This window comes from Branchiostoma belcheri, unplaced genomic scaffold (assembly GCF_001625305.1).
Source record: "Branchiostoma belcheri isolate BF01 breed outbred unplaced genomic scaffold, Haploidv18h27 scaffold8, whole genome shotgun sequence".
Classification (NCBI taxonomy): Eukaryota; Metazoa; Chordata; class Leptocardii; order Amphioxiformes; family Branchiostomatidae; genus Branchiostoma; species Branchiostoma belcheri.
The window spans coordinates 4,937,731-4,965,667 of NW_017804464.1; the positions used below are offsets into that span (position 1 = coordinate 4,937,731).

At 40.6% G+C, this 27,937-nt stretch overlaps 2 protein-coding genes across 3 annotated transcripts; one reads left to right on the forward strand and one right to left on the reverse strand.

The window, feature by feature from the left end:
- Positions 1-726: 726 nt before the first annotated feature.
- On the reverse strand, positions 727-2,996 carry LOC109486175 (adrenodoxin-like protein, mitochondrial). Its single transcript, XM_019789885.1, has 5 exons — positions 2,794-2,996; positions 2,436-2,490; positions 2,053-2,159; positions 1,603-1,690; positions 727-1,115 (listed from the first exon to the last, which is right to left on the reverse strand). Exons 1-5 carry the CDS (start codon positions 2,954-2,956, stop codon positions 959-961), a joined length of 570 nt encoding a protein of 189 aa, XP_019645444.1. The 5' UTR covers positions 2,957-2,996; the 3' UTR covers positions 727-958.
- Positions 2,997-3,412: 416 nt separating this feature from the next.
- LOC109486105 (VWFA and cache domain-containing protein 1-like) lies at positions 3,413-27,647 on the forward strand. 2 transcript variants are annotated; one of them, XM_019789795.1, is made up of 29 exons: positions 3,413-3,978; positions 7,386-7,448; positions 8,050-8,198; positions 8,731-8,837; positions 9,572-9,725; positions 10,105-10,249; positions 12,173-12,308; positions 12,773-12,859; positions 13,143-13,280; positions 13,720-13,820; positions 14,726-14,858; positions 15,580-15,744; positions 16,121-16,244; positions 16,819-16,936; positions 17,469-17,547; positions 18,151-18,240; positions 18,758-18,900; positions 19,462-19,556; positions 19,915-19,998; positions 20,515-20,625; positions 21,248-21,370; positions 21,982-22,081; positions 22,664-22,762; positions 23,101-23,166; positions 23,448-23,534; positions 23,909-24,141; positions 24,869-25,011; positions 25,465-25,692; positions 26,486-27,647. In XM_019789795.1, exons 1-29 carry the CDS (start codon positions 3,670-3,672, stop codon positions 26,767-26,769), a joined length of 3,894 nt encoding a protein of 1,297 aa, XP_019645354.1. In that variant the 5' UTR covers positions 3,413-3,669; the 3' UTR covers positions 26,770-27,647. The 2 variants fall into 2 exon arrangements, with proteins under 2 accessions (XP_019645354.1, XP_019645353.1); XM_019789794.1 differs by having other exon boundaries at positions 3,414-3,978; positions 25,465-25,707.
- Positions 27,648-27,937: the final 290 nt, after the last annotated feature.

The following is a 27,937-nucleotide window of genomic DNA, read 5'->3' on the forward strand; positions in this document are numbered from 1 at the left end:
GTGTCAGTGTTGTATGTACCTGATGTTGTGACTTTGTTGTTTATCTTTGAATTTACAAACATGACTGCAACACATACGACATAATCTGGTGCTTTTGTTTTGTGAGTGATATTGGTAATGTTCCTCAGTGACAGCTAATGCTGTGTACCGGTTCGCTGGACCGGTTCCAGACTTGTAAAAATGTTTAGGCTCAAGTCTAAAAAAAGTCAAGAACTGATTCCAGACTTATTAAAAACAAAAAACCCATGTCACATACCCCCTTTTCTTTCCAAACCGCTTAAAACCCATAGATAGCAAAATCTGTGCTGCAAAATGAAGAAAACATGGTAATTAGGCATCGTTGAAGTGTCGGCCAAACAACATTGCATGGTTCCAACATGCAATTTTGTATATTCCATGGGTTTAGGTCCGGACTTACGAGTCCAGAACTGAACCTAAACCTCTGGACTTGAATCCGGACCTGAACCTAAATGTGGGTTTAGGTACACAGCACTAATGACAACTGGAGGTAATTTGGCTGGACCTAGAGTCCAAAGAAACTGAATGTTGGGAACCGATTCTTTTTTTTTTAGACTCGTAACATATAGTACTATTGTATAACAAACATTTCAATTTAGGCATCAGATTATACGTTATCTGGCCGTAAAAGGTATAAATATCCTTTTATGCTTGTAGCAGCAGAAATTGAAACATCCTGGCATACAGAAAGGAGTCCACACAACTGAGGACAAATTGTACATTTATTCATCACATGATGTAGAACAACAAAAATAGTTGCGCATTCCTACTAAAACAGTATAATCACTTTGGTAAACTTTGCACTGTGATGATTACATTTTGTACTACTCTGATATGAATCAGCAGGGCATGTTTGTTCATTCATGACATTTATTTTTTGGCGACACCTCATGGGCGGAGCTAACAGAACAGTCTCAGTCAGTAGTTCCTACTACAGATACTAGTGAGGTTCAGGTACATGACCGTCCACATAGAAGTTCCTGGTGGCCTGAGGTAGGGTGACTTCTATCCCGTCTAGCTCCTTACTCAGAACAATCTGACAACTGAGTCTGGAACTCTCACGTAAAAATGGTGCCATGTCCAACATGTCCTCTTCCCTGGGGAGGACAAAAAATTGGATCAAATGTCATACAGTTTGAAGTAAATGATTAGAAAGTTAACATTTGCAAAGCAAATGCATAATGTTTACCTTTGCATAATGTTTCTGGTCTGCTCTGTGAATTCTTACTCAAATACATATACATGTATATGGTCAGACAGGAGTATAAATCTCACCTACTATAAAATTGCAACATTATGTGACCCGGGAACACCAGTTACCATGGTGACAGACATCAACAAATCAGGTCATTGGTAAGGTCAGTGTTTGGAGAAGAAGAAGAGGAGGAAACATAGCAAAAACAATATTATATATAAAATTAGGATCAAATCCTGTCATACCTTTATTTCTAGACCTCACCAATATACTAGAAGCAAGGCTTTCTTTTGTAGTACATGTTTGTTACATGATAAATGTGACTTGGTTAGAATTTATTTTACACAAAACTGCCAGAGCATCTGGTGAACAGTGAATGATATACTGACTCTTCTGTAGGCTCCTGAATCCTGTCTGAGTAGTCATCATGTACGTAAACATGACAGGTGCAACAGGCAAGGGAGGCCTCACACGCTCCTGTAACATGGGGGGAAGAAAAGGACACATTGGTTCAGTAAACCACTTAGCCAAACAGTTCTTAGTGGTACATATAAATTCTACTTTAGGCCACACTGCCTTAATTCTGTGGATGACATCCTCTGAAGACACTCAAACTAGTGTGCGCAGGCGAACAAAAAAAAAATTCTGGCCAAAAATAAAAATGCCACTAAACCACAGGAATACAAGCTGGCATTGTGAATTTGCGGCAGTACATAGCGATGTATGCGATAAGCCGGCACATACTGGCTTTTTGCGGAATTTATGAATCTGCACTGTACGTATGTACTGAGTTTTTGCATATTGCATATCTGTATAAATGAATTAGAAGAGGCACTTACCTTCAATGGGGATATCATATCTATGTGCCAGGTACATGACATTGTCTCCGATCTTCCCCCGAATCGGGATTCTTTCTCCATCTTTTGTAACATAGGTAATGTTGACTCTGTGGTGAATAAAAAGCAATAAATAATAAAAGGTAACATTTGCAAAGCAAATGCATAATGTCAGAGGGTCTAGCCTAACAAACTATAGCTCTGTTTATTCTTGCTCAAACACATTCATATCCTAGTACATTGGACTCATAGACAAGCCCCTCCAGCTCTGTCCTGCTGGATAATGTAACGTAACCCAAAAATTATAATTTGTTGGTTCTTGGATTCTCCGCTTCGTAATTGTTTAAAATGTTCACCAGCTGTACAATGTTGAAGTGCACACTTACATCTCATCCTCCGACTTTGGGTCTTGATACTCGAAATCTCCGTGTCTCAAGGGACCTACAGGAAAAATGACACAAAAGTTCCATAAACAAAATTATGACAGTGGTGTGTTAGGATCCGTGTGTTAGGAGGTTGTGGGTTCGAATCCCTGACATGCCCGTGGGAAAGGCACTTTCACGAGTTTCCTAACTCCATTCGGGAGTAAAATCTTGAGTACTAGTTCCAAGCTCAGATTAGAAATTTGGTTACATAGCATAAAATCAACGAAATTTAACAACATATCATAATTTTTTTTTATAACGTTATATAATTTTGAAGATGGGAACACCGGCACCCAAACACAAAACTCCATGGCATTACCATTGCTTGTTCGGAACAGACGATTTTGTTGACATGAAGAGCAGGTGAATGGGCTTAAAAAACCGTGCCAGCATCTCTTACTGCCGACAGAACCAAAGCTAGCGAACAACATTTGCGAAAACCTCCTGAAGATGGGCAATTTTGTTCCTATGGTGGCTGCCATGTTTGTTGTCCGCTAAGTGGACGATACCAAACTGAAGGGGTAAATGAGGCTTTGAAGATATTAAAAATATTGTATTGATCAAAGAAACAGCATTCAAATGATAATTAAAAGCATGGAAACATTTTTAAACATGTACTTTGTTAAGAAATTGGTCTAAGATAAAATAGATTTATCACTTTGATGTACGTAACTAATATAAGTCCCCTACACATACAATGTAACGTCAAAAGGCAAGGCTGTTATCGAGCGTAAACCTAGTGGCTTATTTGAAACTGATCAGATACCAGGTGTGTAAAAATACAAATCCTAAATGATGTCATTTTTCTCATCTAGAATCCATCAGTTGTAATATTTAATATATTTAAGAGATTATGTAGTCATTTCGGTCTATAAGTTAACTCAGATTGGGTTCTTATTCGATTTTTGATCATTTTCCCTCGAATGGTTAGGCGAATGTGGGTGCAGCTTCTCCTTGTGTCCGACTCCGATGGCTGCGTTTGGCAAAGTTTTCTGGCGCCTCAAGAAAGCATAACTGGAATTGTTTCTCTCCGCTTGCGGTTTTACGCAGTCCCAACGTGCGTCCAAGAGCTACTGGATATTTTGCGGGCATTCCCGAGGATCACGGCGTGCAACATGAGGTGAATCCGTGCAGTTTTCCCTCAGAAATTTTCCTTTTTCTTTTCCTTGGAGGTAAAAGTCGTCCAACAACAAAGATGGCGGCTGGAACTCGATTGTTGTCGCATGCCGCCCTGTTTATGGTTCTTTTGTGGACCACTCTGGGCGACTCGGGCTTGGATTCTCCTCACACTGCCAGCAGGGAAAGAAGCTTAGACAAGCGGGATGTGAGCGGGGACCACCCTGACTCTACAGGCGGGGATTTGCCGTTCGATCTGGGGAGCCTTTTCGGCAGAATGCCGCCCGTGAGAGACGAGATGGAGGTGACTGTAGAAGTGGCTGCCCGTGCTTTAGCAGACACACTTCACCGGCTTGGAGACGAAAAAGTCGGCGTTTTACCCATGCAGGTACGTACCTAGAATTCTCCTCACATCTGTATGTAGTCAGGAATTCCCTTTCTGTACTTGCGACGTTAAAATGAAAGGTTTTTGTGAGCTTCTTTGATCTCACCAAACGCACAGATGGCCGAGTTGTGTGTTTGGCATGTTGGAAAAGACTTGTGAAAAACATAATTTGGTTCGGTCTTACATCAAGGGACTAGGAAGTATGTATTGCCTGGAGGTTTTCACCCAAATAAGCTGAACAATTTCGTCTTCGTATGTGCTACAGAAGCATATACTTTTTGATCTTATAGTATTATGATCAAAAATAAGAAAATATACAGTATGTGGTAAACAGACTAATATATCCACACCCAATTCAAATGTAAATAATGAATTGCATTTTAGGGCTGTCTTAGAGATGGCCAAAAAGCCTTAGATATTTTCATGGTCAACATTTGCCATTTTCTCCTGAAGAATGATGAAATTCTCTCTCTTTTTTTGGTTAAAAACCTTTCTTAGAATGTAACCTATCCCATGCACGTTGACTTAGAGAAAAATTGCTTGCTTATGACAACTACCAGGTATTTGCTTGGATGACTTTGTCACCAATTCACACGTACACGTACCTTTGACCATATTATACAGTGGGAGAAAAAAATAGCAGCTTGCACGTAAATCATGTTGAGTACAAACACTTAGCAAGTAAATGTGAAAAATCAGTCAACAGGCATTTGTTTTGCACCCCCGTGTGCGTTTCGTCTCATTTGAACTTCAAAAGCCAGTCATGACAATGTGAAGAAAAGAAGGTACATACAAAGCTTCAAATGTTTACGATGGTTTTTAAAATTTATTTTCACAGTAAGCTGTTAGTCACTTAGTGCTGAGCAAATATGTAAAAATTATACCGCAGAATTGTTTCAACTTAAATAATCACCATGAAAACCTTTCCCCTTCTGCAATAAAATAAAACCACAACCTCAACAAATTATTGCAAAGTTGTCAAGATTTCAGTACCCTAATTTTGTTAGGATTTATACAGTTGTCTCAGGTCAGATTTTTGCTGTACAGAGTGATTTAACTTTTTCTGCCTGTTGCAGTTTGCATGATACAAATTTGAAATTGGTACTGCAATGATCAGTTACTGATTTCTAAAAGCACATTTTTTTTTTGCAAAATTGCTGTTCAGGGGTCTCCCCTTAAATTCTGATGGGAGAGGTGCTCCCTAATCGGTTGATGAAAAATTTTCATGTATTGTAAATATGAAGAGAAAACCCTAAATTTGAACATTTTGGTTCTAGGATTTGGGGGAGAAGGGGAGCACCCTTGGTCCCTTGCTTGGGGAGTGCCATGCTGTTGTTGTCAAAGGATTTGTTTCACAATATTTTTTTTCTGTTTGCAAAAGTTGACATTTGATAATCACATTATGGGCAGCAGGTCACCCAGTAATACTATTAATACCCTAGTGGTGCGGTGTCATGAATTAATAGTCAGTTATTAATTAAGATGTAAGTAAACTGTATTGATTTTTGCCATCCGAAAGACGAGAAAGAGCAGAATTTTGTCCATGTGGCAGTCCTGGATGTGGGAACCCCAGAGATAATGCATTATTTAGTCCCCCCTTTGACTGCCCTTGCCTTGCTGTCAGTGACATTAGGCCATAGCAAGTCAATTTTATGTATGACATCCTCCACAGACTCCAAATCTAATGCGAACGGGCGAAAAGAAACAAGGCGGGCTAAGAAAGACAGGGTTCCTACATTTTAAAATTTTGACTCAATCATTGTACAAATGGATTTGATTCAGTGGGAATATCACAAATACACAGTCAGCATCACATATCACTTCATCAAAGTAAGAAATAAAACATTAAATCAGAGCCTTTTCTTGTCTCCTCTCTTGATAGTTATCTGCCATCCACCTTCCGGCTTGACAACAGACATCTTTGCCCATTTTCGGCATATTGACCACTCCCAGAAGGCAACAAAATTTCTTGTTTATTTTCCAAAATCGGGCGAAAATTTATGCTCACCCTGATGTCATCCATAAAAATGACTTGCTGTGGCCTTTAGGGGAGAAATGGATGGATACAAGAGCCACCTTTGTGCCTGAGGTCTTTATGTCCTCCCTTGTGGTTACATGTGACCTTTCTAGTGCTGAGAACTCAGATAAAATAGAGGCACAAGGTTACACGTTTAAGCCCAGGCCCCTCTTCGCCCTTTTTCTTCATTTTGGAACGGAATCTAAACAAACAACGTCCATTTCTTGAAGGAAGCATCGTCTTGATAGAATATTTGTGGGAGAAAGAAAGTGAAAGTATTTTTGTTTTGAAATCATAAATGTTAATATTAAAAGCTGGCAAGTTATTTCTGTTGCAAATTTGGAAAGAAGGTGAATTAAGAAAATTTCTCTCCAATTTTAATCTAAAGCAAGCTGTCCATCTTATCTCAATCTTGTTTTCCATAGCCCTTGCTTACTGTACAAAACTGATGTGTTATTGTCGAAATGTTATCCAATATGGCTCGGAACACTGGGTGTATATGCACTTTTCTGCACCCAAAAATGGAAAAAGTCTGCACCTAATTTTTACATATACTTGAGACTCCCTATCTTATCTCATGACATCTAATTCTAAGTGTTAGAAATATAATAAAACCTTTGTTGCCCTAAATAAATAAATGTAATACCCAATCACTATAATACATGTATTTCAAAGCTACAGTGAGTATATAATATCAAATTGCAAGCTCTATATGAAATATAATTCCCATGCACCGAGATGTTTAGACTACCAGTATACTACACTTAAATGAATTTCAAGGTCTGAATACAAACTAAAGAAATATATTTAGTAGGTGTTTGATTCCTTAGCGCTGATTTCGACTAATTTAGGATGAGTAAATGATGGAGCATTCCCTTGATACAGTCATTAATGTCCTGGTTTATTCTGTGGCCACAGTGAGATTGTTCATTCATGTGGGGATATAGAGTGAAATGCCCCATTGATTTTTATGTGGGAAGCTCACTGTTTCATTCAGGCAGATGCACCTACCAATGACAACCTGAAGGGGGGGGGGTTCTGATACATACCATGCATGGATGGGGCAGTAGCAATAACTATGCATTGCAAAATATATTCTGGATGTTCTGAATACTTCAACTTCAAGTTTGTTTATTTTTGCAGAGATTTCATTATGTGGTCGAATTGGGCAGCAGTTTTTTTTCTATTTTCAGATTGTATTGTGTTTTTAACCCAAATTTTTTCTGTACACCAGAATCTTCAGGTTACTAGTAATTGCACCAATACACCTATTCCCAAAAACTAGTTTCAAGCCCTAGTAAGGCTACCTGTTTCTCTCTCAGCCAGTTTATGTTTGTTTGGATATTTGACTGCACATGTAAATATGACGCTGTTCAATGTTTTTCTATTTCAGAAAATCTACGACTCTTTGTCATACTCAGTAAAATCATCAAATGAACAACAGACAATACAACAGGTATGTGATCAAGTTGCATGGCATGATATTTAAGAGTTAAGAAGAGTAATTTTGTCGCTGGTATTGAATTTAAACTTACTTATTTCAAGTTCAGAAATTGTTTTGTACGTAGAAGTATATGTATTGAGGGTTAGGGAAATTAGACTTATTACATTACCAATAAAAGACACATCTTTTTGTCTGTTGATTTCTAACGTTTTAGCTAATAATTGGATTGTTATGGCTTCATCACACCACTTAGTACTGTTCACTTTTCAGATTCAACCCTTTAAAATACTTTTATTTACCTTATTTTGAGTAAAAACAGTGATTATATGCATCTTGAAAACCCAAATCCCCAACTGACAGGTCTAAATAGAACACTCGGGTTTTTACCAGGGTTCTGCATGTTCCAACAGCAGAAGTCGTTGGAAGATTCCATTGCTGCATGGGGGTGCAGACTATTGGAACATTTCATTTAGGAACAGTCCATTTTTGCTGGAGGGGGATAGGTCTGTTTTTGGTACAAGGGATGTGGTGAAGCCATCTGCTGCATTTGCTCCTGAGCAAATGTCGGCCTTTCAAGTTTTCATATGTGTTGTATTTTCTTTTTAACCATTAGTTGAGGAGAAATCTCAGGGACAAGTTGAATACTTACGTTGGCGCGCTGGACCAGCTGAGACACTCTGTGCGGAGCCTGTACAGGTCCCACCTCCGGCACATTCTCACTCACAGGAACGACTGCTGTTATCTGGACAATTCACTCCTGCAGTAAGTGTAGCACCTCGTTTGGGGTTGAGTACTTCAAGGAAAAAATAGCAGTTTATTCGTAGCCATGCATGATTAGTGCTGTGTACCGGTTCGCTGGACCTGTTCCGGATGTGTAAAAATGTTTAGGTTCAAGTCCAAAAAAACCTAAAAGTCAAGAACCAATTCCAGACTTATTACAAAAAAAAAAAACATGTCACATGCCCGTTTTTCTTTCCACACCACCTAAAACCTCCCACAGATTGCAAAATCTGTGCTGCAAAACGACGAAAACATTGCCATTGGGCATCGTATCGGCCTCCAGGTTATGTGGCCAAAGTTTTGCTATCAGACAACACTGCAAGGTTGCAAACATGCAATTTTGTCTATGCCATAGGTTTAGAACCTAAACCTCTGGACTTGAATCCAAACCTGGACCTAAATGTGGGTTTAGGTACACAGCACTAGTTAGGAAGTATAGAAGCAGCTTGGAACTACTTTAAGTTAAACCTGTTAACTGTTTGTTTGTTTGTTTGTTTGTTTGTTGTCCTGGTAGATTTGACAGTACGTTCCAGACAAACATCTCCAGAAGTCTGAGTTGTGACAGAATAGCCACCGGAACCCCGTCACGCATGTTTAACCCTGGCAGAAACCTCACCAAAGGTAGGACTGATGAATATTGTCTTATTTAGAATACCTACTTCTAACTTGAATTGTAGACATTTAAACATATTGTTTTTTCACAGTTTCTTCCTCTTCTTCTCCAAACAATGACTTGACCTGACCAATGACATGATTAATTTGTTGACGTCTGTCACCATGGTGACTGGTGTTGGGTTACATAATGTTGCAATTTTATGGTCTGCTCTGCTCCTGTCACCATGTAATAGTACAATGTAGTACAATGTACATACGTATGGGAATCTGTTTGAGTAAGAATTAACAGAGCAGACCTTGTCCGAAGGTAAACATTAAATATTAAACTTCTCTAGTTTATCAATAGCATTCACTATATCTAGAACACAACTTGTTGGTCTTGGCAGGTTGCTGAGCCATGGATTTTTCACTCATTATGTTTACTGAAGGAAAACATATTGTTTTTGCTCTGTTTCCTCTTCTTCTCCAAACTAAGAAGATCAATGACCTGAACCAGACATCTGTCACCATGGTAACTAGTGTTAGGTTGTTGCAATTTTATAGCAGCAGGGATTTAGACTTCTGCCTGACCATATATATGAAATCAATGTGTTTGAGTAAGAATTAACAGAGCAGACTGTGGGCAAAGGTAAACATTATGCATTCGCTAAATGCAAATGTTACCATCATAGTTTAATGAGGACTCACTAATTTTTTAAAAAGATATCCTTGTAAACTTGTGTCTGTTTTTTTTTTCGCAGTGTTTGTAGAAAACCTGGAGGCTTCTCCCTTCCTGAAGTGGCAGTACTTCAGTTCGGAGGACGGCATCTTTAACGTGTTCCCGGCGCACAGGTTCTCCACCAGGCACAGACACCGCGACTACAGATGTGATGAGGGCTTCGAACACAGAAACAGGTACACTATTATAACCCTGAAGATCAGTGGTCGCTGAAAATTTGATCTCTGTATAATGTGTGTGTTGGAATAAACCTTGCAATGTTGTCTGGGCAAAACTGTGGCCACATAACATGGAGGCCGACACTTGACGATGCCCAATGGCAATGTTTTCTTCATTTTGCTGCACAAATTTTGCAATCTGTGGAAGGTTTTAGGTGGCTTGGAAAGAAAAGGGTTATGTGACATGTTTTTTTTTTTAATAAGTCCTGAATCAGTTCTTGACTTCTAGGTTTTTTTGGACTTGAACCTAAACATTTTTACAAGTCCAGCTGGCCCAGCGAACCGGTACACAGCACTTATTGTGTCATATCCTTGAAATACTGTGTCTTTGTTCCAGACCTCTATACTCTGCTACTGTGAGGCCCAGCCCTAAGTATGTAGTGATTGTAGTGGACAGGGGGGTGGCATTGAGCGAGGACAAGTTACGCATTGCTAAACAAGCAGCACAGATGGTCATCTCAACACTCATGGAGCAGGACAAGGTATGTTGTTTTACAATGTGGGGTGGCCTTGGAAAAAATGTTTCCTGTTTCCTGACCGACGCTAGAAAAACTAGCCTTTTTGATGGACCCCTGAAAGGGACATACTTTTTCAAGCTGATTAACTTCTCTAGCTTCATGATCATGATTTGACACCTGAGTGACGAAATGTTGTACAATCAGTTTTCCAACATTGACATTGAAAATATAAGTGTCCTCATGCAAGTTTTACTTTGTTAAACTCTCTTGTATAATTTGGATCAATAGAGATTACCAAAGTCTAATTAAAAAAAAAAAAAAAAAATAAAGATAATCCCTACCTACCAACCCAACTTTTTCAGGACTGAAATAAGAAACACAACATTTTTTCCTAGGCCAATGCCTCAAGAACACTATGAAAAAGATTAAACTGTGATTTCCAAGACAAACAAAATTGGACTCACCCAAATTTTCAACTGTACAATCCAGTCTTTGTCAAGGAATGAGCAATTCACCGCTTCCGTGATGTCACACCAGGGCTTTAGCCAGCTCGAAATTTTTTACCGTCAACCCCAGGTCAACCCAATTCGCGAAAAAAAAATACCGTCAACGCGAAAAAAAAATTCCGTCAATGATTACTTTTAAAGAATGTCTTTCACGATCCGGTGATCGACATCACGCCCTCCCGCACACTTAATGCATTCGGTGTTCTAAATACCCGTCAAGATTGCAAAAAAAAAAAAAAACTACACAACCTGCAATTTTGCAGAATGAAAAAAAAAACTACAGTTCTCACAAGGAGACAACACGCAATGAACAATCCGCTATGCCCTTTGTTTTGATCCGCTCAAATCCCGCCGCGATTCAAGCCGCGGCCATGCAAATGAACCTACTCATGACGTCACAGCCTCCGATTTCCACCGAGCCGGGCCCGAGCGCTGACCGACAGCGGGCGATGTGGCTCAGATCTCCGACGATTTCCTTATTTAGAGCGTTCGGAAGACTTCGGGTAGCAAACAAAATGGCCGACATGTACATGATTTTACTTGTCAGCTTCGCTTCTCTACCGAAATGAGGAAGTTACAACTCCTTTGCGGACTTTAGCGGCCATGAAGTTGACTTGGGGAAGCGCTGAGACGTGATTTCGCTACGGCATAGGGGATTTTGCCGCGGAGGGAGTTACGTGGCCGGCAAAAACTCGCGTGTCAGCGATCCTCCAGAAATCTTTATGCTGCCGCTCAAGTCTTCGCGCGAAGGAGGTCTGACGAAGTTTTAGATTAAATAAGGCCACATTGTGTGGATCAATCTCCGTTTTCTTGCGATAGTATGATTATTCAAGTACAGTATATTATTAAAAAACGTTTGATATTTCTTTGTTCGTTGTCACATGTTTATTTATCGTATTGTCATGTACAGTTAGCAGCGTGTGTCTGAGTCGAGCCATTGTTTTATTTTATTCTTATGTGGCCGTTAGCACATGTTGTTTTAACAGACAGCAACATTGAACAATGGAGCCAAGTCAACAGACGTCGGCACGGTCCTTGATTATCAGGTTTCCCGCCGCCGTGCGTTTGGAAAAGACGCCGCACCGTGGCTCATTCAAATTCGCTAGATTTTTTCCATGTCTTTACCCACGATTTTTGACCGTCAATGTTGACGGTAAGGACTAAAATTTTTACCGTCAGACGGGACAAATTACCGTCAATTGACGGTAAAACGGGCGCTGGCTAAAGCCCTGTGTCACACAGATAACACACGTGACTCCATAAGCACTGGATTATAGGTTGGCTGTTGCAGTCTGTGGCGCCCCCCGTCTCTATTGAGGGATGGCCTTGAGAACACTACCACACTCATGGAAGGGACTTATCATTTTTGCTATGACTTTTATAGTAAGTCTGTTCCTACCCTATTTTCCTTACATACTTAAGAGCCTGTTTGTTCCTGTAGGTTGCAGTACTGAGCTTGTCTGGTAGGGTGAAGACATCCTCGGAAGACGAGTGTTTCGGCCGTCTCCTGGCTCCAGCCTCACAACAGGTCAAACAGAAACTCAACAGGTTCATCGACAACATCAAGCTGGGCAGGGGTGAGACAAACTTTCCTTTCTTCAGCCGGACCGGTTTAAACCGGAACAACATTCTGGAACCGAGTCCAAAAAACTGAAACGTGAAAGCCGGATCATCGGACCTGATGTACACTTCAGTAGATTGTACACACATCTTTAGATATTCAGGCCATGATGGCAGATGAAGAAAATAACCATGAATTAAACTAAATTAAACTAAATCCATGTTTGTGTCTTCTTGTAACTGTGTTCAGCTTCAAATAAGCCGAAAGAAAAGTTTGTGCACCACGAGGCTGGTACCGACTCTAATGAGCAATATCTGATGTAGTACTACAGTCTTGACTGTAAGACGATAATCAGGTCCAGGTTTAGGTCCGGACCTGAACCTGATCCTCTGAACCTGATCCGGACTTGGGCCTGAATTTTCTGAACTGGTACCCACCCCTAGTCATGACTACATAACTGAGAGTGAAACTTGTTTGCAGGTATGACAGACCATGCTCTGGGGTTCCAAGAAGCTTTCACAATCATCAGTAACACTTTCCAGGCCGACAACGTTGGAGCCAACACAGGTAAGGAAAAGAAACCAGAGATCTGGGAAAGTTCACCCTATTTCCTGTGTCTGACCTTTTGACCTATTGTCATTCTCCCTTTCAATTTTTCCTCCACCCACATCTGAATGTGTTTTATTAGGAAACTAAGAAGATTAAACCACTCTGCAAATGATATTTCCTTTATGTATAGTACTGGTGCTTGAAAATTATGAGGTATATGCTCGTAAAATGTCTTTGTTTGTTGACAGTACAAGAGGTGAACCTTGTTTGTTTGTTTGTTTGTTTGTTTGTGTTGTTGCAGAGGCCTTGATTTTGTACATGGGGTCGGGTAACGTGTCTGATGAGGAACAGGAGATAACAAACATCATGAGCACACTGGCCAGGGAGAACAGTAGGATAGACAACAGGGCCATCATCATGACATATGCTCTCGTCGACGGTCAGGACACTTCTCTCTTTTTTCAACCTTAATTATGTTTACCGAAGAAAACATACTGTTTTTGCTATGTTTCCTCTTCTTCTTTTTGTTCCAAACACTGACCTCTGACCTGGCCAATGACCTGATTCGTTGACGTCTGTCACCATGGTAACTTGTGTTGGATTACATAATGTTGCAATTTTATAGTAGGAGGGATTTAGACTCCTGGCACCATATATGTGAATGTGTTTGAGTAAGAATTAACACTCTGAGCAGACCATATGCGAAGGTAAGCATTATGCATTTGCTTGGCAAATGTTGCCTTTCCTAGTTTTTAACCCTTATTTTGCCTTGAAATTGTACAAAAGTACACTCTACGGTTATGCCACACGACCCCACTTCAATTCAATTATTATTGAAGGAAAATGATCATATGTAATTTGTCTGTGTTTGCTTCTAGATGGTAAAACCAGCTTGAGTGAGCTAGGATTCCTACGGGACCTCGCAAACCAAGACTACCAGAAGTACAGTGTGGCATCCAAGAACCCCAGGCCTGTAAAGGTAAGGAAACTGGAAATGATCCGTGAATAGTTTCATCAGGTTGGTAAGTCACTGAGTAAAGAGAGCAATGCAATGTACACCAGTCAAAACTTTTTTTTTTAACGGAGTGGTTCAATGCAAGGCCATTGGCGACCACTTCTCTGCATTGAACTAGAAATATGAGAGAAACATGGCTATGTCAAGAGGTGACTGTCTGGTGAACATTTGATTTGAAAGCCTGTAGATTGTAGGTTGGTGGGAAACACTTGTCAGGGAGGGAACTCCAAAGCTTGGCCGTACAGGGAAAGAAACTGTCACTGTAAAAAGATATTGAACAAGGAATTTGGACGGTGAAGTTGTGTGACCTAGTGGAGAACCTAGTGGAATGCTTAAAAGTTCTGAGTGATGGAACTAGTTGGGAACTGCAGATATCATGTAATTGTCCTGAGGAAGGTGACAGACGGCCCCCGAAACGTCGGCTGAATAAAAGACTTGGTTGAGTAAAAAGAGTCTCTTTACTCAACTGGAAATGATTATGTAAATGTGGCCCATTACAAGATTATTTTTATGGGCAGGTAGAATATATCAGAGATGTAATACTTGATTAATGGCTCTTGTGGTTGCGTATTAATTAGTGGGTTACGGGAACTGATAAATCATCAAAGATGACAGGGACTGACGTATTTAGGGCATGGAAAGTAATGTCATCAATTGCCATGAATATTTACATAAAAGGATAGAGATTGCTTGTCCAAGCATTTAGGATGTGATATAGCATACAAAAACAGGTTGGTACAGTACATCCTAACTTTGGGACAATTGAAATTTTTTTTCAATTGCTAAGTGCTAAGACAGTAGGAAAAACGTTAATTTTGAGGCCTGCAGGTATCATGTAAATGTGCGTTGTTTTAACTGTTTTACTTCAGAGTGGGACCATGACAGTGCTGAACTCTCTCAGTAACCTGGGCTCCACGGTGGGGCGATTCTACACCATTCTGAGCACCAACCTCAGCTCACAAACACACTTCTCGCTGCCTTACATGGACAGGATGGGCAAGGGTAAGCCATTCTTCAGTTAGCTGTGTCTATATAGTACCCAGTATTAGTGCTGTGTACTGGTTTGCTTGGACGGTTCTGGACTTGTAAAGATGTTCAGGTTCAAGTCCAAAAAAACTAAAAGTCAAGAACTGATTCCGGACTTATTACAAATAAAGTCATGTCACATATCCCCTTTTCTTACCAAACCACCTAAAACCTTCCTTGGATTACAAAATCTGTGCTGCAAAATGAAGGAAACATTGCCATCGTGCATCGTCAAGTGTCGGCCTCCATGTCATGTGGCCACAGTTTTGCCCAAACAACATTGCAAGGTTGCCAACATGCAATTTTGTATATTCCATGGGTTTAGGTCCGGATTCACGAGTCCAGAACTGAACCTAAACCTCTGGACTTGAATCCGGACCTGAACCTAAATGTGGGTTTAGGTACACAGCACTACCCAGTATAACTGGCCTTTGGTGTAATACACCAGCTTCTGTATCCATATACCCAGTATAACCTGCCTTTCGTGTAACACACCAGCTTCACACACATACAGAGTGTTGTATGCGACAACTAGCTATATTACACTGAACAACCTCTTAGACCTAACCTTTGCACATCTAATTTTGATTGTTATTAAAAGCTACTTGTCTTGATGGTTTGTTGTTATGGCTTTTGTCAATTTTTAATACCATTTCTATACCTGCACTTTGATAAACATGCCCCCCTCCCCTTCCAGGACTGATCCTCAGTATCACCCAGCCTGTCTACTATACCAAGGGGGAAAACGACCACCTACTGCTGGGCATTGTGGGTATCGACCTGAGCATGGCAGATTTGATGGAGGACATGACATACTATGAGGAGGGACAGTCTACCTATGCCTTCATCATCGATAAAAATGGTAGGTCACCTACAGCAAAAAATATGACAAGTATCCAAGTACTGAGTTATGGTGCTACTTAGTTTGAAAATGACAACGAAGGAAGCCTGTATGTACTGTCCTCTTGTTATGCTATATCGTGATGCATGATGTACAAAATGACTAATAAACTGGTGGACGTACCAACCACTAAGTATCTGAAAAGCCCAGAAAAGAGCAAGAAACAGTCATGCCTTCAAATATTAGAGTTATCATTCATCAACCAAGAATTGAGGTGTTCAAAAACTCGTATTTCCCAAGAACTTGCAGTCTAGTGAACATACATGTATATTAATTACACTGTAGTTTATGTTATTATGAGGTCAGATGTTTTACAGGTTATTTGTCTGTATTTCAGGTTATACCCTGATGCATCCGACCCTACAGAGGCCCAGTTTGGTGAAGGAACAGCCTCTCCATACAGATATCTCACACTTTGAACAAGTGCCTGGCTTCCAGTCTGTACAACAGGGCATGCTCAGGTAAATATTAGGGTTTGAAATACCATGTTTTCACTAGTCAGAAGCTAGGTTGCCCATCGATATTTCAAGTTGCTGAGTCTGACAATACCGTTTGTTTCAGAAGGCATGACTCACATGCTGACCGAGCTGGAACACAGTTTGATTCAAAAGTAGTAACTTTTGCGCCAGGCTACCTGGCAACTCCAACAAGGCTTAGGAAAAATATTTTTTGTTTCTTGTTTCCCAAATGACCCTAGCCTTTTTTGTGCACCCCTGCAAGGGACATAATTTTTTGAGCTGATTGACCTTTTCTAGCTCCATGATCTGACATCTGAGTGATGAAGCATTGTACAATTGGTTTTCCATCATTAACATTGAAAATATAAGTCTCCTCATGCAAGTTTTACTTTGTTCAACTCTATTGACAAGTTGGATCACTAGAGATCGGCAAAGTCTAAAAAAAATTCCCTAACTACCAACCTTCATTTTTTTTCTGGACTGAAACAGTAAACACAACATTTTTTTCTTAGGCCTAAGTCCCACACATGAACCACTGATTTGTGTGTTGACTGTAGTCCTTTGTTTCATGCTGTAGTGGCAGTGCTGGGAGTAAGAGTCTGACAGCTGTCTACAACACCAGCATGATGGGGCGGCCTGGTCGAACAGCTGACAACGGACTGCACCTGTACAATATCACCTACACCTGGGCACCTGTAAGTCACTGCACCTGTACAATATCACCTACACCTGGGCACCTGTAAGTCACCGCACCTGTACAATATCACCTACACCTGGGCACCTGTAAGTCACTGCACCTGTACAATATCACCTACACCTGGGCACCTGTAAGTCACTGCACCTGTACAATATCACCTACACCTGGGCACCTGTAATTCACTACACTTACACACGTACACCTGGGCACCTGTATGTCACTACAGGTGTTCAATATCACCTGCAAATGGGCATCTACATTCTATATTATTATGTACACCTGGGTGCCTGGAAGCCTCTACAGCTGTACAATATCACTTACAGTTGGGCACCTGTAAGTCACTACGTCTGTACAATATTATGTACGCTTGGGTGTGTATCAGCAAATTTTTGTGACAAACGTACTATGCAAATAAATAATAAATGCACACATATATTTACATATGGATGGCATGTATAAAGTTTATTCTTAATAACATTAACTATTGAAAGAGCCTAGTATACAGATGTCTGTATGTTTGTATGTGACAGGTGGACGGCACACCTTTTATCATCGCCACTGCTATCCTGGAGGAGGACATGGAAAGAAGACAGCTCATGAGCACAAACTGTAAGTTATCATCTCTCTTTAACTTTTCAAGCAAGAGAAACAAATTTTCAATTCTAAAATTCACATTTCTGTAGGATATTAGTTAAGAGTTGTTATTAATTTCTTGACTCATTAGGCCAAGTTAGTTTGATTATATAGATGACATCCTCTGGGAACCCCTAAACTGATGGGAGCGTGAGAATAAAAAAAAGTTTAGCCAAAAAAAAAGTTGCCTTCATTATGAAATCTAGGTGGTCATGAAGCTTGAACGAATGACTAAACACACTGAGTAATATTTTATTGGCATGGTGAATAATAGACTCTTCATTTTCATTCCTTCACATTTTTGGTATTCTGCAACATATGTATTGTTTTCCAATTTTGTTTTCAATTTACGGCATATATTTGCTCATTTTGCAGCTACTTTGTACTATTTACTCCATGTATTAAAATGATTACTGACACAAGCAAACAAGCAGACAAACACACAGAAAAAAAACCTTAGCGTACATTTATATCAATCATTGTCTAAGTTACGAAGGTTAGATTTCTTTCTGGATTCAAGAATGAATATTGCTAAATTGTGTGGATACACAAAAAGCTGATTTCAGACTTTTTTTCCAGCACCTGCAGGCCACATTCTTCGGTACCATAGACTGGACCTCCCCCAGAAAGGCTCCACATGCATGCACCTGAAACAGCTGGCAACACTTGGTGAGAAACGCTGGGATTGGAACTTCTGTGTTTTGAAATAATCTTTAAGATTAGTTCTGACTTATTAGAAACTGTTTCATCATAGTACTATTGATAACAGTTAATTATTACTGACTAAATTGCTTAGTTTTTACTGTTTTCATGTCTAAACCAATAGAAACTGCTCTATTTTTGCTGTTTTCCTGTCTAAACCAATAGAAACTGCTCTACTTTTAATGTTTTCCTGTCTAAACCAATAGAAACTGCTCTATTTTTACTGTTTTCTTGTCTAAACCAATAGAAACTGCTCTATTTTTACTGTTTTCTTGTCTAAACCAATAGAAACTGCTCTATTTTTACTGTTTTCTTGTCTAAACCAATAGAAACTGATCTATTTTTTTGTATAAACCAATAGCAACCAGTGCTTGTTGGCTGGTTTTTGGTCTAAAGCAATAGAAACTGCTGCCTGTTAATGTCCTCTTTGTCTCAACCAATTGAAACTGCTGGAAGTTAATGTCCTTTTTGTCTGAACCAATAGAAACTGCAGCCCTGATGCTGTCCCCCGGCAGTTTCCAGGCGCCCTATGAACACCTGCACCAGCCTGAGACCCTGCGGATGGTTCAGCACCTCACCATGTACCTCACCGACAACACAGGGCTACTGGCTAACCCTGGAGTCAAGGTATGGACTACAAATTCAGAATCAGTGGTCTAGCCTGTTTGTTTCTTTGTTTGTTTCTTTGTTTGTTTGTTTAGGATCTCCATTAGTGTGAAATACTCTTCCTTGAGTTCGTAGTGAATAGTCAGATGAGTATCTGGACCATCGCAGGGTGGGGCATGCCCCTACTCTTTTTTGAAAGGTGTGGTGGGATCTTTGACATGTGTGGGGTGTGGCTCTCCCTAAACACGGGACCTCCATTTAACGTCCGATCCGAGAGACGTCCCTAACCAAAGCTAGGTACTCATTTCCACCTGAGTGAAGTGAGGAAAGTCCTGTAAAGTGCCTTTCCCAAGGGCACAAGATCGGTGACATGGGTAGGATTCGAACCCGGAACCTCTCTGTTCAAGGCCGAACACGCTACCGCTACGCCACACGACCCCACCGTCCCAATTGGACAGAATTTAGCTGCTGATGACAGACAAAAATTTTGCCCAATCTGTCATCTTTGACAGACAAAACTTGGTGTGTATATATGGAAAGAGATGTCATTATGCTAAGCTTCAAATTGTCCTGTTTTTCCAGTCGACCATCAAGGATGACGTGGCTGCTACCAGCCGCATCAGTAGACACTGGACTTCTCAAGAAGACAGCAGTGTGGAAGACTACATCGTCAGGAGGTGGGTTTGACTTGGTTTATGCTTTTTTTAAAACAACAATAGAAAAAATAACTCAGATGTCAGACCATGGAGCTAGAAAAGGTCAATCAGCTCAAAAAGTTTATATCCCTTGCTGGAGTCCATCCCAAAAAAGGCTAGGGTTGGAATTTTTTTCTAGGGTCCCAGGGTCAGAATTTTTTTCTAGGATCGGTCAGGAAACACAACTTTTTTTCCTCTGCCTAAACACTGAGCCATGTATATTTCATGATTTTGTGGTACTTACTGCAAGTATTAATTAAAACAGTTTGCTAAGTTTCTGTAGACACATACAAAACTCTGAATTGTTAAACAGTTACTGAAGTCTTTCTCCCCTCTCCAGGTATACTGCAACTCCCAGTGGTGTCTACAGAATGTACCCTGGAGCTGTCATGGACAAGTCTTTTGATGCCACTAGGACGCAGTGGTATGTACAGTCAAGTCTTCTGGGCACTAGTGTGAAGAACACTTTGAAATGCTGCTACTATATGCAGGACTTGAAGTACTAGGTGTACTTAATTTTTACTGGACTTCTTTTAGAGACATGTACGTACAATGTAAAAGTACTATAATTATGTTTACCAAAGGAAAACATATCGTTTTTGCACTGTTCCCCCTTCCGTTCCCAACACAAAAGGTCAATGACCTGAACCAGATGTCTCTCACCATGGTAACTGGCATATCGTTTACCTTCACATATGGTCTGCTCTGTTAATTCTTACTCAACACATTCATATATATGGTGACAGGAGTCTAAATCTTTCCGATGTAACCCAACACTAGTTACCATGGTGACAGACATCTGGTTCAGGTCATTGACTTTATCGGTTTGAAGAAGAAACAGCAAAAACAATATACTTTCCTTCTGCAAACATAAAAAACTATTGTAGGTTACATATTACATTGTTTTATAGAAAGTTAAGTTGAACCTGTACATCTGTAGGTATACCCATGCTCTGGAGAATCCAGGCCGCCTCACACTGTCTGCCCCCCATCTGGACGCCTTTGGAGCAGGCTATGTCGTCCCTCTCAGCCAAGGAGTCTGGGAAGGAAGGTAGGACATGTGTGCGCTACAATTATGAAAAGTTCTTTATCCAGATAAAGGAGACAAATTGAATACAGCGTTATGCACAGGTTTGACTGTACAATGTTAGATATATAATACATGTAGATGTATCATTGCACTGCACACCCGTTCAGAAATGTCCAAGTACGAACATATGTAGAGATTGTAAGAAATGTCTGTATGACTGGTAGTGCTGTGTACCGGTTCGCTGGACCGGTTCCGGACTTGTAAAAATGTTTAGGTTAAGTCCAAAAATCTACAAGTCAAGAACCGATTCCAGACTTATTACAAAAATCATGTCACACACCCCTTTTCTTTCCAAACCACCTAAAATCTTCCACAGACTGCAAAATATATGCTGCAAAATGAAGAAAACATTGCCATCGGGCATCGTCAAGTGTCGGCCTCCGTGTTATGTGGCCGCAGTTTTGCCAATACAACATTGCAAGGTTGCCAACATGCAATTTTGTATGCGCCGTGGGTTTAGGTTCGGACTTACGAGTGCAGAACTGAACCTAGTCCTCTGGACTTGAATCCGGACCTGAACCTAAATATGGGTTTAGGTACACAGCAGTAGTGACTGATGTATTCCTATATGATTGTGTTACAGGTTGGATGGATATCATCAGTCTACAGACAAGGTAGTGGCTGTCATTGGGGCTGACTTCACTCTGCGCTACTTCTACAAACTCCTGGTGGACACACTGCCACTCTGTAAGGAGGACAGTATCAGGTAACGTCCCAAAACTTCTGGAGTTTGTACAAGGTTGAAGTGTGTTTTTTTTTTCTGTGGTAAGGCCATACCAATTTAATTTGGTGGTTCTCTGATTTTTTTGAAAAAATTTGAAGTGACAGGGTGAAAAAATAAAGTAAATACAGGTCTAGGCATCCTATTATAGCCCCAAATGCTTCAATAGGAGCCATGAAGTCAACACAAAAGGCTGAGTTAATATTCAAACAATGAATTTTGAAGTTTTAATCAAACCACTGCATTGATAGATGAAAAACTATAACAACTAGGAAGAAAAGGACTTTCCTCAACTGTTGGGTGCAAAATATGAGCATATTTGAGTGAATTCAGAACTAGAATCTTTTGTTTTTTTTGCAAATCAGAAAAAAATGAAGAGGGGAATCCGACATGGAGTCACAGGAAGTCGGTTGGGGAATGATGTAACCGCAGACTGACAGGAAGGTCAAAATGGAGGTTAAAATTGTTGCCCTGCTAGCTAGGAAAGAGTAACAGTGGAATATGCACTGAATCAGCAAGAAATTCACAATCACGAACAAAGCAAGAAAGTTGCAGAAAGTTTACCAAGTACTGAAATGTTTAATTTCTTGTTGCAGGTGTTTTATTTTTGACGACAAGGGCTACATGGTGGCACACCCCGGCCTGATAGAACCCAGCAGACAGGGTCCCATCGAGCAGAGGCACATCACACACATGGTGAGACTACACGGGCCTACGAAAAATTCTTGTGTTTCCTGTTTCCCGACTAACCCTAGAAAAACCTGCCGACCCTAGACTTTTTTTGGGGATGGATCCCTGCAAGGGACAATTGAAAATAAAAGTGTCCTTATGCAAGTGCTTGTGCTTCCACATATTTTAGCCAAAACTTGAGCATGCAATGTTGTGGAAAGCTACGAGTACGAGTCCATAGCTTTGCCTGTGAGAAAAAAATCTTTTTAACCTTGGAGTACTTAGTAGGTATGGAAAACATAATGTTACGATTCCTCTTCTTCCGTTCCAAACTCTGACCTGGCCAATGACCTGATTTGTTGACCCTGGCCAATGACCTGATTTGTTGACGTCTCTCACCATGGTAACAGTACTAACTGGTGTTGGGTTACATCATGTTGCAATTTTATAGCAGGAGGGATTTAGACTCCTGTCTGACCATATACATGAATGTATTTGAGTAAGAATTAACAGAGCAGACCATATGCGAAGGTAAACATTATGCATTTGCTTTGCAAATGTTACCTTTCTAGTGTAGACAGTTCTACTGATTGTTGTCTTCCCTGACAGGAACCTCTTGTTGCCAATGATATTCTGAACCACCGAGGGTTTGTGCAGAAGAACATGTGTAACAGTTACAATGACAGGACCATTCAGAGACTCTACCAGGTAAGTCATGCATTACTTAAAGGACAAATACAGTTAGTAATTTCAGTTTTGGTGCCTTTCAACCCAAAGTCCTATTTGCAAAAGGTGATCCATTGGTTTCTACCAGTCCTCAACACATAGGGGTGATATTTGACCCAAATCCATGTTGACATTTGATGACTGCCTTTTCCACCAGGAGGCTGTGGTGACGTCATATGTCCTATTATTATATTAACTAGCCATGCAATTACTACTCTTGTTAATTTACTACATAAAAGAACATTTCAGCGAAAGGAAAAGGAAAAAGAGAAGCCAGAGAAGGAATAATCACCTGTGAATCTCATTTGGCTTGTTCTCAGTTCAACACCAGTTTCCAGGGAGTACTGACTAACTTGATCCATGGGGAACACTGTGCCAAGTACAGGGTAAGTCCTCAACTCATTACCTCAATCCCTAGAATGGAAGACATTTGAAATATATCTTAAGTGTGTCAAAGAAGACACCAGGTTTAGTTTTTCGTAACTATGTGTAGAACTGTATTACAAATTTGTAAATTGTCTTACACTCTTCAGTGTATTTTGGCTGTGAGGTTCAAAACAAAATAGTCTTGCCTTGTTAATATGCCTGGATTCAGGAATTATGACAGTCACTATAGATTATGAAAATCCTTAGTAACAGGAGTATTGTATCTTTTTTTCCCTCCCAGATCACGTTAATTCCTGGCACCAACTCCTTTGTTGGGATTGTGAACCAAACATGTGATGTCATCACTGCCTTCTGCCCATGCAGTATGGTGAGTAAAATAAATTTCAATTGTCCAAAAATGAGGAACAACTGTGCCATCCTGTTTTTTGGAAAGTATTCTATGATCTGGTGGTAAACTCCAATAAACAAATAAACTTCAACTTGAAGTCGACTTTATTTTGCTTATGTTCACTCCCAGGCGCACTATAATTGCAGAGTAGACAGGAAGTTTGGGGGGATTTTTCTGGATCGAAAAGCCAGGAAGTGTGCCTATAAATGAAAGAAGGGCTGACATTCTGATGTTGATTATTTTTCTGTTGTCCCCAAAATATCCCCTTTAAGTGCCTTTTTAGTTGTCCCGGCCTAAATTTTAGTGGTCAGTGGCCATTGGACCACCTTTAATTTTGTTGTCTCCACTACCAGGTTGACCGTCTGTGTCTGAACTGCCATCGTATGGAGCAGACTGAGTGTGAGTGTCCGTGTGAGTGTCCGCTCCAGCTGCAGCAGTGTTCCAGTCGGCTGGCCCATGACGAGGACAGGAACCCCAGCTGTAGTACCCGCCACGAGCCCATCGTCCTGCCGCACGTCGACCCACAGGTCACGGAAGGGGTGCCGCCCTGTTTCAACTCAGACTGCACCAGCAGGAAGACATACAGGTACAGTACTATAGTAGTTGTTCTTTTGCAAAGAAAAAGCTGAGGCTTCCCTTTTTACTTCTGGGGATTGAAGTTTTGGATGGCAAGCTTGCTAGCTACTTGACCATAGAATGATATCATGTCATGTTATTACAAACATTGGTGTGGGGAACCCTGTCTCATATCAGCCACATGCATGGTAATTTACATCATACGTCAAAATACCCCTCCTGTGCAGGTTGGTGCAAGCAACTTGATGGCGTGCAACTAATTTTTTTTTACCAGTGTGCATTGGTGCAAGTAAGCTTTATTCGTTTCTACACTAACTTACTACCCATAGAAATACCCAATGAAGAACTGAAATGGTAACAAAACCAGAATCCAGGAATCATTTTTATAATTATTTGAAGGTTACTATCTAACTTTCTAAGTCCCTGCCATGGCCAGTAGTTTATCCCCACAAATATTGGACAGTTACTACATGTACTTTTGGTTGTGTACCTATTATTTTTGGGGGGTGGAACTATTTTTGTTTTGGTGCATGTTAATTTTTTTTCATCTGCACTAGAGCAAGTTGACCCTAAAGTCTATTTCGACCTCTGATCACCAAGATGGAGGCTTGGTGAACCATGTCTTGTATTATAATATAAGGGTAACAAAGGGGTTTGTCACCCTGAAAAGAGTGGTATAACCTCGACCAATACGGTGAACTAATGATGATGATGAACACTGTTTATGTTGCTTGCAGCGACTGTTTCGGAGTGCTGGACTGTGAGTGGTGCATGCTGGGTCCTGACGGGGAGACCCCCCTGGAGAAGGAGTACTGTGACACCCAGAGGGTGTGCTTCGGGGGGGTGGTGGGCAGCCAGTCACCCTATGCCGACGAAGTCAGTAAGTGGAACACCATACATTCTGTCAGAGACTTGGACATGCCTTGGTCGCGTAGTGGTTAGTGACCCGGCCATGTGCGTCAAATTTCATGGTCACAGAGCTCATACAACCAGTTCTACATTTTTAGGAGACATTGGTCGACTCAAAATCAAATTTCTTTCCTAAGGTGAAAGGGTTTAACATAGAGATCTGAAGCAAAATAACTGTAAAAGAAGGAAAGATTCAAGATTGCGTTACAGTTCCCTAAAACTTTTAAATTAAAGTATGGAAACTTATTTTCCAGCCTAGAGAGATTGAGAATAGTGCAAAATTGGACATTTTTATGCAAAACTCATCGCCAACATTAAAATGACTGATAGTTTTGATTAATATAAAGAAATTCTTGACACTGATATTTTCACAATAATCCAGTCCATTACGGTTACTAACACCAGTGATCTCCTCCCCCCCCAGCTGCCAGCCAGTTCCCCAGGCGTGTTCACAACGCTCCGGTGGGCCCCGTAGCTGGTGGCATCATGGCCGTCATCCTGGTCTTCGCCCTGGCCATCTATTTCTACCGGCACCACGTGCACCGCGTACAGCGCCAACAGACCCTGCAGAACGCTGAGACCACCATGAGGATGTCACAGCTGGACGAACGCGACGAAGAACCAGACGACCCGCCCGAGAACCACGGGATAGGTAGCTTCCTGTTAGGTATTGTACCGTCTTGTGTTTTGGGTGTGATATTTCCTGAAGTGACTGTCTAGATTGTCTGTTTTACATTGTCTATTAAAGGCATCCAATGCAATTTTAGAGCAGCAAAACTGGAAATATTCTGAATGAGGCAATCTTTGTGATATTGATCAAATACTGCTTCACATTAGCACATTTCATTATTTCATATGTTGGGTACTTAAAACTGGAGAAACAAGCCCCAAGATGAGTCCTTTATTTTTTGGGTGGTACCCTAAAAATCAGCCCAGGGCCCTTCCAGTAACCATTTTCCATCAGAAGTTTGGGTATTTTTGCTCCATGAGGGTCAATATACATTGGGATATTGTAGTTTCAACTCAGTATGTAGATAAGTGAGTAGAATATCAACATTGGAAAATCTGGTTTCCAAGCCCTAAAAACTGTACATGTTCTGGATGCTTAAGACAACAAATAGAAACATATGGAATATTCAGTAGTAGCCAATGTTATGTTATGTTACACAAAGCCACGGCATTTAAATGTGTACCAAAATCATGGCTGGGATGGAAGCTATACGTATATGTTTATACTTGAAAAGGTAGATTTGATCAGCAGAATCTGCATGCTTCTACACCTAAGATGATAGTACATAGCATACATTTTGGTTGTTGGTAAATGGAGCGCCTATTGGGTGCTTATCAAAGAAAATGACGTCAATAATCTATTGTTTGCATTGAGAGTCTAAGGTCTGACATCTTGTACCAATCTTTGCGCTAACTGACGTCTCGTTCTATACCAGATCACACCAGTTTTTTCCTGGCCACCATCGAGCGTCGGCCAAGCCACCACGACCGGAGGAACCGCTACTCGCGCAGCACGCGGGGAACGGACAGCGACCACGGCTACAGCACCATGACTCCGCACGAAGACAGCGAAAACCCGCCCGCGTACTTAGAACCCCTGGTACTGGAGCCCCTCACCGCCGACAAAAATTACTCTGAGAGATTGGACCCCCCTCCCCAGACCATGCTGGGGAATAAACTACAGGCCCCAGTACAGGTCCATATGGTAGATACCTGCTGATTTAGCATCAGAAGTTGGTAACGTTCTTGCCAGTACGTATATCCTAATAGTGGAGAATTTATATTGATGACATGTACTTGTAAATTATGGTCTCTCACAGCAGTTACGGTGCCTCCCCTTTGTAGTCGGTCTCCCACGTACGTTGCAACCTTGTGAGATGAAGTGCCAACTTTTTTGTATGATCTTGGGAACAGTTGTAGCAACGGGTTGTGTACGCACTTGAAACCGGCGGTTTGATTTGGATCCAGCGTTCGTGACAACGAACGCGTTAAGGGCTTTTAACATCGACAAAACATGTTTACAATTGTGTGCCATGTACCAATTGTAGTTTGGAAACATCTTTTTATCCAGCGTCTCATGTCATGAACTAATAACTGCAGCGGTTTCAAAAGGATTGTGACTTCTCATATAAATATATATATGTATATTGTTTAAGATAAAAGCGTTAGTGAGAAACATTACAAACTCGAGCAGGGTAGAACCACTAGTGCCAAACAGACAATCAGTATATCCTGCCGCAGTTTTAAATGTGTCGAAAGGAAATTCTTGCATCTGTAATTTCAAACCAGTTGTATTGCAAGAAATACATCCAGATGTAGACTTCAAAACAAAGTGTATTTGCAACCATGAATGTTTGTATATATTACTGTACATTTGTATCCGACTCTTGTGCCATGAATATACTAACAAACCATTATATAGACTCTCGGTATTTTACCTCAGATTTTCCCCCCTTTTACATGTTTGTGCAGATGCTGTATATTTTATCAGAGGCAAAAAATGACATTTTTGCAGGAATTCAATACAACTTCCACCATAACAGCCATACGGGATTGTTAGTACATTTGATCATGAACTGTCATTTATTGAGGGTACTTTGGATGCGTATTAATACTAGAAAGGGCACCTTTTCAAGTCCACTTTTGCATCTAGCATTCAGAAGACAGTTTCTGTCTTACAAAGAGTAATTTAAATGGTTGAAAAGTATTTAATGATAAGAAGACATATTTACTTGTTTGATATCAGGAGTGACGAAGACATTTTAATGATGATGCATTTGAATTTTTAAATCTCGGATATTAGGGGCACTCGCTGGTCAGAAAACAGAGCCAGTAGTGCTGTCTACTGTGGCAAGAACTCAGGAGAAAGGATTTTATGTTTTATATCA

What these genes read in the sequence shown, in the direction of transcription:
- LOC109486175 (XM_019789885.1), bottom strand. Translation starts at nt 2,956, where the DNA reads ATGGCAGCCACCATAGGAACAAAATTGCCCATCTTCAGGAGGTTTTCG. An exon ending in CCAAAGTCGGAGGATGAGAT is followed by an intron (nt 2,160 to 2,435) that starts GTAAGTGTGCAC and finishes TATTCACCACAG; the next exon opens with AGTCAACATTACCTATGTTA. An exon ending in ATTCAGGAGCCTACAGAAGA is followed by an intron (nt 1,116 to 1,602) that starts GTCAGTATATCA and finishes TGTCCTCCCCAG; the next exon opens with GGAAGAGGACATGTTGGACA.
- LOC109486105 (XM_019789794.1), top strand. Translation starts at nt 3,670, where the DNA reads ATGGCGGCTGGAACTCGATTGTTGTCGCATGCCGCCCTGTTTATGGTT. An exon ending in TGGCAGAAACCTCACCAAAG is followed by an intron (nt 8,838 to 9,571) that starts GTAGGACTGATG and finishes TTTTTTTCGCAG; the next exon opens with TGTTTGTAGAAAACCTGGAG. An exon ending in ACCCTATGCCGACGAAGTCA is followed by an intron (nt 25,012 to 25,464) that starts GTAAGTGGAACA and finishes CTCCCCCCCCAG; the next exon opens with CTGCCAGCCAGTTCCCCAGG.